Source organism: Salvia miltiorrhiza, unplaced genomic scaffold (genome assembly GCF_028751815.1).
Source record: "Salvia miltiorrhiza cultivar Shanhuang (shh) unplaced genomic scaffold, IMPLAD_Smil_shh original_scaffold_471, whole genome shotgun sequence".
Taxonomy (NCBI): domain Eukaryota; kingdom Viridiplantae; phylum Streptophyta; class Magnoliopsida; order Lamiales; family Lamiaceae; genus Salvia; species Salvia miltiorrhiza.
The window spans coordinates 418,250-425,630 of NW_026651557.1; the positions used below are offsets into that span (position 1 = coordinate 418,250).

Genomic DNA, 7,381 nt, shown 5'->3' on the forward strand with positions numbered 1-7,381 from the left:
GTAATTTCTATACTCCCTCTATATATACATATACAACCTCATTCTCTTCTTCATCATCTATCATTCATCCATTCCCCTCATCTTCTAAATTATTTCAACAAATAGCAATGGAAGGCGATTGGAGCAACTATTGGCGTGAACATCCTCAAAATCCATCCCCCGGCGAATCAAATGCTTCCAGGCAAGGATTCTCGCCGTTCACGCAAGAATCCAATGCCTTTCAAGCGGCGGGCACCAATTTGAACCCCCGTTTTGCCGCCGTTGCCGAGCCCGAGCCCGACGTGGAGGAGATTGCTTCTATGCCGGCGGCATCCAAACGTAGCAACTATTATCCGACAGAAACGGTGCTAATTTGCCGTTTGTATTGCGAGCACACCCACGACTCTGTGGTGGGTGCCGATCAAAAAGGGGCGAAGTTTTGGGGCTCCATCTGCGCCGAGTACAACGCTAAAAGGCCCGAAGGATCTATTTCACGCGACGTCACGCAAATCAAATCTCACTTTCAACGGGTGTCGAAGGATACGAAGAGGTTTGAGGCCATGCACAAAAAATGCCATGATCAATGGAAATCAGGCATGAGTGATATTCAAATCCTGGAGCAAGCAGAGGCAATGTGGCTAGCCGAGTACCGTGTTCCGTTCCGGTATTCGCATGCATGGAAGATCTTGCGCGAGTCGAAGAAATTTTCAAGTCTCGGCGGGGATGTTCACTCCGATGTCCATTCGGACAAACGATCAAAGGGGTCCGACGGTCTTCCAACAACGACTTCTAGTGACGCCTCTATCTCCACCCGGCCCCAAGGCCAAAAGGCGGCCAAGCGAGACAAGCGCAAAGGCAAGAAAAAGGCCGAAGAGACGTCGGAGGATAACCAAAAAGCTCTCGGGTACATGGCGAATATGGTGAATGCAATGGAAACATTCTCCCAAGTTCAACGTGACCTCGCCGATAGCATGTTGATGAGCCGGGACACCTCTCAAATGAATCCCGACGAATTGGCGTTTCACATGTGCAAGGTGGCGGAGATAAAAAAACGACACAACATCCCGTAGATTTTAGGATTTTTTATTTTATGTTTGTTTTAATTTAAGTAATTTAGGATTTTAATTTCTTGTATTTCTTTTATTTCTAACAATGTAGGATTTGAATTTTAATTCAATGAAATTTTAATTTCTTAATTATTGTAAAATGGAAACTAGAATAAAACTAATTCAAAAATAAAATAAAATCTATTGCACCCATAGTGAGTGCAATACCATTGTGGGAGTGGGTGCAATAGAAGTGGGACCCATGGTATTGCACCCACTATGGGTGCAAGCATTGTGGATGCTCTGAGGGCCTGAATTTAAAATAATTTGAAATTTGAAATTATTTATATAAGTAATCCGTATTTTTTTTTTGAATAAATATAAGTAATCCGTATTATAAAATATACAAAATATAATTTGAAATTTGGAACATTTCAAGAAATACAAAAAAATTGTATAAACTTTCATAAAAGTTGTAAAATAGTTATCCCTTCGTCCAATTACAAATATCCACTTTCCATAATGGAATGTTTCATTAAAAATATCTCATTCTTTTTTTGGCAATATATTTTTACACTATTCCTAATATTTAAATACTAATTTTCACCAATACATTTTATCTACTTTTGACATGTTTCTTAATCTCCATGCCCAAAAATAATGAGACATTTATAATGGGACAGAGATAGTATGAATTTATACTTTCATGTTCGAATTATGGTGTGGAAGGTTTGTAGTTGATGCAGAAATCACGTGAAAATTTTAATTAAATTCACTTAAAGCTAGGGGTGTCAATCCGAGTTTCGGATATCGGGTATATCCGGTCGAGCTGACCCTAAATCTGATCGGGTATTAAGTTGTCCGATACTCATAAAATTTTGGATGGGTCGTACCAGATATTGAGTTCTTATTGAATCAAGTATCGAGTATTCTTGATTTCCCGATTTTTTTTAAAATAATACTACTATGGGTTTAGTTTAAGGAAATTCAAATTAATAAAAAAAAATCTTAAAATTAAATCTCTTTCGATTTATCGTTGTTCTGCGTCAATTACATGCCTTCCATGTTATATTTTGAGTTCGAAGGAGGAATCTAATGTTATTTTTACAACTTTCATATGAAAGTTCAAACCACTTTTTGTTTTTTTTTTTTTTTTTTTAAGTTTGAGTTATTTTTATTTATAGTGAAAAAATACACGAATTTTGAAAAAAATTGTAATTTTCACCTGAACTTTCAATTAAGCTAAAAAAATACATGAATTTATATTTTTGTTACAATTTCCACCTAAGTTTGACTTTCAATGAAATTAGAGTTTAATTGACAGTCAGAAGTTCACCTAATGTTGGTCTAACTTCTGATGGTAGGGATTATTTAGAAGCTCGGAGGAATAAAAAAGTAAAATTTAAAATATTTGACTTAATTTCGACTGCCAATTAAGCTCTTATTTCGTTGAAAGTCAAATTTAAGTGAAAATTGCAACAATAATATAAATTCATGTATTTTTTGACTTAATTGAAACTTCATGTGAAAATTGCAAAAAAAAAAAATTCAAAGTTCGCATTTTTGTGCCATAATCCCTTTTATAAATTACTTTAGAGTTAATGCCATTTTTCTTATATTATTTAAAGTTTGAATCATTTACAAATTATTTCAAAATTCAAATTAATTTTTTACTTATTAAAAAATTTAGACCATTTTTATAAATAATTTCAAAATTCATACTATAAGCTACAATTAACCTTTAATTTTTTAGACTGGTCCTATATTTTTTTCCCCCTATAGGTTCGTCCAATTTTGACAACTCTAATAATAAAATTGTAGGCTGTGAAAAATGGAACCACGTTTGAATTCGGTGGGACCAGCCCCATCGATTCAACCCATTGCCCTTTTTAACGCCTCTTTGATCCATTCCAACAAATTATGCCACGTTTGGGTAAGCGTTAAATTGATGTTTGATTAAGATTTTATGCTCCAAACTGCACTACATTGACAGAATGGAAATGCCAACAAACTACACATTATTTCCAAAACACACAAAAAACTTGTACCAGCAATAACTCAAACCAATCAATTGGATTCAACAATAAAAACTGCAACAAAGGCAGGGATCAAAGTTTCATCAACAGCAATCAGCAAACAAGATATTCTGATCTTCCAAACTGCCCATTTTCTGTAGACGCAATGTAAGTCGATAGGTGCATAGTAGGTGCAAAAATGATTTTTCAGAATTGTAATTAAACGCGAGAAGAGATGCAAGAATTGAAACCTCGATATTAGTGGAAAGGTAACTCTGACTGAGTGCGGATTGGATATGCAAACCAGACCAGACGGAGTCCTGTAAACCAAGTTACTATTAGTTATTAGCTTTAGATATGTTGCCTCTAATTTCTAAATCATGTTGTGACTTCCAACTATATGATGATACTCAAAAGGAAGTCCAACGATCCATACGAATCTATATCAAAGAGCTGAAGTTTTATGAAACAAACCATTCTAAAACGCAACTAGGAACTTTTCTTTCCTTTCTTCTCTTGATCCCCCCAAGGATTGAGAGCTTCTCTCATGGCCTGAGCTTCAGGTGAACTCTCCCAAGCCCTCTTCTCTGACTCCAAAACTGCTACTTTATCGTCTGCTCAAATCCGAAAAAGCATAAATGAATATGCTAATAATCAGTAGCAGAAGAGGCTCTACCGACTACAACCAGCAAAGAAAAATGAATTGAATAGATCACAACGAGTTAGTGCTCTCACACAAATGCATTAGATACCAAGTTGACTAAGTGGAAGCGGTACAACTATAAATATGTACAACTAAAACAACTCAAAGCGTTTGCATTGGTCAATTAAAAACTCACAATACGCAGTGTTTTTCTAACCTAATAATGAAATGAAAAAATAATTCTTAAGTTCACTGCCTTATGCCAAAAGGGGTAGCCATTCCAAATTTACATAACTCATCATCCTAAGAGCTTGATCGCTATTCATAACTCATTCAAAATCCTGTTTGATGCAAAAATCAAAGTCCTTGATAAAGCAAGGGTTTTATATTTATTGTCCAAATATATAAGATTATGTGTTCCACCTAGAAGGTAAGACACGTAAATAGAAGATAGTTATACCATATAGTATTAATTTATTATCGGACTAAACTACAATAATTTTACCATCCTACCATAGTTTATAGTTTATCTGTTTATATATATTCGCATAATCTAATACATCTAAGCAAATATCCTAATATTGATGTTAGTGTAAGTTGACACACTCAGTTTGTATTTATGTAGACGTCTCTTTGGAAGTTCTCTTTCTGCTCATATGCGAGAGCTTCGTAGTTTCCTTTTGCAACAGCTGAAAACTTTCCTTTTGCGAAGGGAATGTTTTTTGGTAAGGAGTATTCAAAACATTTTGTTTGGAAAATTTCCTGCAAGGAAATATTTGTTCGGTTGCTTGGTAACCTGTTTGGGGGGTTTCTCTAGTGCACCCTATATATATGTTGTCGAAGACTCAAGTGAAAGCTGTTGTTTCTTAGTCTTGTTTACTTAGTGTTCTCAAAAGTATTTTGCATGTTTATGAAAGATAGATACTCTCTTCTATTGTCCAATAGTTGAATTGTAATATTTTGTTACCGGAACTTGTAGAGTTTTTGTATGTTCTTTTGTTGGGATTGGGTGGTGAATGTCAGTACTCACGTCCAAGCAGAACGTAGTGCATATGTACGTGTTAGCCCAAATCACATTATGAGCTCAAGTAATACTAAGTGCTTCCGCGAAAAGACACATCAGCATGGAGCAGATACACATTCGGCACATCACAAGGATGACTTGAGAATGCAGCTAAAGGGAATATCCGACAGTTACCAGTTCGTTCCTACATCAATAAATGAGAGACATGCCTTTGTGTTTTCTTGTTCCCTACTTTACTTGTTTAGGATTTCTGGTTGTTAGATGTTTTATATAATAGGGATCAGTTTCTTTCTCTTCATAACTAATGAAACAATGTTTTACATTAATGAAAAACTATCAGAACTCTGCAACGATGCCAACGACAATGTTTTTTTTTTTTCCCCATTATCATTACGTTTTTCATCAGCTTGTTAGCTTTCACCATTGGTGGAGTTTTCGGTAGTTACTTAGGATTTTGACTCGCTGATCATTGCAATTCCTCTTTTAACTTAACTTCAGACATAGGAAGTTTCCCCTATGCAATGCCCCTAGATGTAGGTGTGTCTACAGCTAATTGGTAACTAACTTGTGTGTTCATTTATCGCTTTATGCTTGTTTATTGTGTGGTTGTTTTCATGATATGTCACTACGAGTGTTGGGACCATTAATATTGGAATAATAGGGTATTAATATTTTTCAATTGATAAATTTTGTGATAAGAGACATAGTCAAACATATCGAGCCTTATCCCGGGCAAACGAGCCCTAAGTGAATTCACAAAAACAAGTGATCGCTCCACTTCTCTTTCAAGCTAGAATACAATACTCAATAGCACAGCTACTAAACTCCCAATCCCCAAACAAGCACTAAATTCCAATATCGTTTAATCCAATCTTCAAACTTAACTTCAATGGTGTATCAGTTGAGCAATTTCAAGTTCAAGTTTGAGCTGGAAGCATAATCAAATCAAAGGATGGGCTTGAAATTTCTCTTTTTCTTCTTGTTTTTTCCATTTTTTATATTATCCTAATTTCAGAGGTACCCAAATCATCAACACTAGACCAGAGACAAGAAAACAATAATTCCAACTTCTCCCCAACTAGACTAAAACTCATAGCACTCAAATTCATTATATCAGTTATGGGTTCTCATTATTAACGGGTTAATAAACATAATCGAGAAACAAATCAAAGTAAACAAATACATAGAGAAGGAGGGCTCTCACACAGAAACCGGTTTTAATCATGAAAAGCTCCATTGAACCACCAACCATCGCTGACCCAACTGCTATCTTCAAGTACCAATCCCAGAACTTCATTGCTCTCATCTCATTGTCACTACAAAAAAGGTTTAAACAATAAAATTATAAAGGTGCAGTGCTACCACAAACAACCTAATCACACTTCTCATTAGCTTAGAACGTCACTTATGCAATGATTAAAGCAAAAAGGTTATTATATAGAAATGAGCTAAATTCTGGCTATAATTTTTTTTTATCGGGCAAAGTCATGTTAAATGTTAGTAATTAGTTCCCCATCCATTCCAAGAACCACCTTATCTCTCCATTCACCAAAATCCACCTTATATCTCCAATCTCCAAATTCGCTCCCAAGAGGGATCGAACCCGGGTCACTTCACTAAAGTGAGGACCCGGTGGCCAGTGGGCTAAGCCCCCTGGTTAAATTCTGCCTATAATTAATCTCGTGCACAAACACAAAGTGGATTCACATTCCCTTAGATAAGATATATACCAATATTCTTGAACAGACCCATATATATGATATATACCGTCAAGATTTTGATCCATTTGTATCATTAGCCAAACCATCATTACTTAATTTCCTTAATTAAGTTTAACGTCACTCTCCAATAGGTGGCTGCTTTATTTTTATTTATATTTTGCTGGCTCTGTTTTCTTGATTTAAAACAATAGTAGAAATACAACAGATCTCTGTTCGATGACGAAATGCATTACCAATGAAAGAAGCAATTCACTCTAGCATTACAAACTAACTAAAATTTTCCAGCAGGAGAAGACCAAAATGTAATCAAAACCAAAATTTGGACTTCAAATGGGAAATTACAGTACAAAAAGAGCTTGATTTTCAACAGCAGCCATAAGTTCATGATTGCACCAACTTCTTCATTAGTTCTAAGAGGGCAAAACGAGCTTGAAACAAAATATAAATCGAGCTTGAAACCCAAAATTTGCATATACCTTAGGCTTTAGGCAGAGGCGGTGGTGGTGATAGCTGAGGCGGGGTAACCGGTGGTGGTGCCGGGCGGCGGCTGATGCAGAGGCGGACGGCGTGGACTAATATTCTCTGGTGTGTCTGTCGCGTGAGTTGAGAGAGCCAATTGGAATGAAGGAAGGAAGCATGACCCTAAAATTTAATTTCAAACTTTTTTTTTTTTTTTTAAAAAATTTCGGCAGCTCGATGGGCTGATCTACTTTAACCCGCCAGCCCGAACGGGCTAGCCCGATTCATAATCGGGTTATCCTAAACCTCTAATTTTATTGGGTTGTTCGGATCGATCCACAAATTTCGGGCTAAATTGACATTCCTACCCACTTGGCACTCATCACCAATTCATCATATATTGATAAGCTTCAAATTAAGGATTAATTGTGTTTTATAATTTGAATTTTGAAACCATTTATAAAAATTATCCAAACTTTAAATATAGTATATAA

The 7,381-nt window shown here is 35.7% G+C and overlaps 1 protein-coding gene and 1 long non-coding RNA gene across 3 annotated transcripts; one reads left to right on the plus strand and one right to left on the minus strand.

Moving 5' to 3' along the window:
* Positions 1 to 299: 299 nt before the first annotated feature.
* Positions 300 to 1,762, plus strand: LOC131004936 (uncharacterized). Its single transcript, XM_057931695.1, has 2 exons — positions 300 to 834; positions 1,755 to 1,762. Exons 1-2 carry the CDS (start codon positions 300 to 302, stop codon positions 1,760 to 1,762), a joined length of 543 nt encoding a protein of 180 aa, XP_057787678.1.
* Positions 1,763 to 2,959: 1,197 nt separating this feature from the next.
* LOC131004958 (uncharacterized) lies at positions 2,960 to 7,084 on the minus strand. Of its 2 annotated transcripts, XR_009095177.1 has the most exons (5): positions 6,905 to 7,084; positions 5,912 to 6,023; positions 3,515 to 3,654; positions 3,292 to 3,360; positions 2,960 to 3,195 (listed from the first exon to the last, which is right to left on the minus strand). It is a non-coding gene; the product is annotated as an uncharacterized LOC131004958 (long non-coding RNA). The 2 variants fall into 2 exon arrangements; XR_009095176.1 differs by having other exon boundaries at positions 2,960 to 3,360; positions 6,905 to 7,081.
* Positions 7,085 to 7,381: the final 297 nt, after the last annotated feature.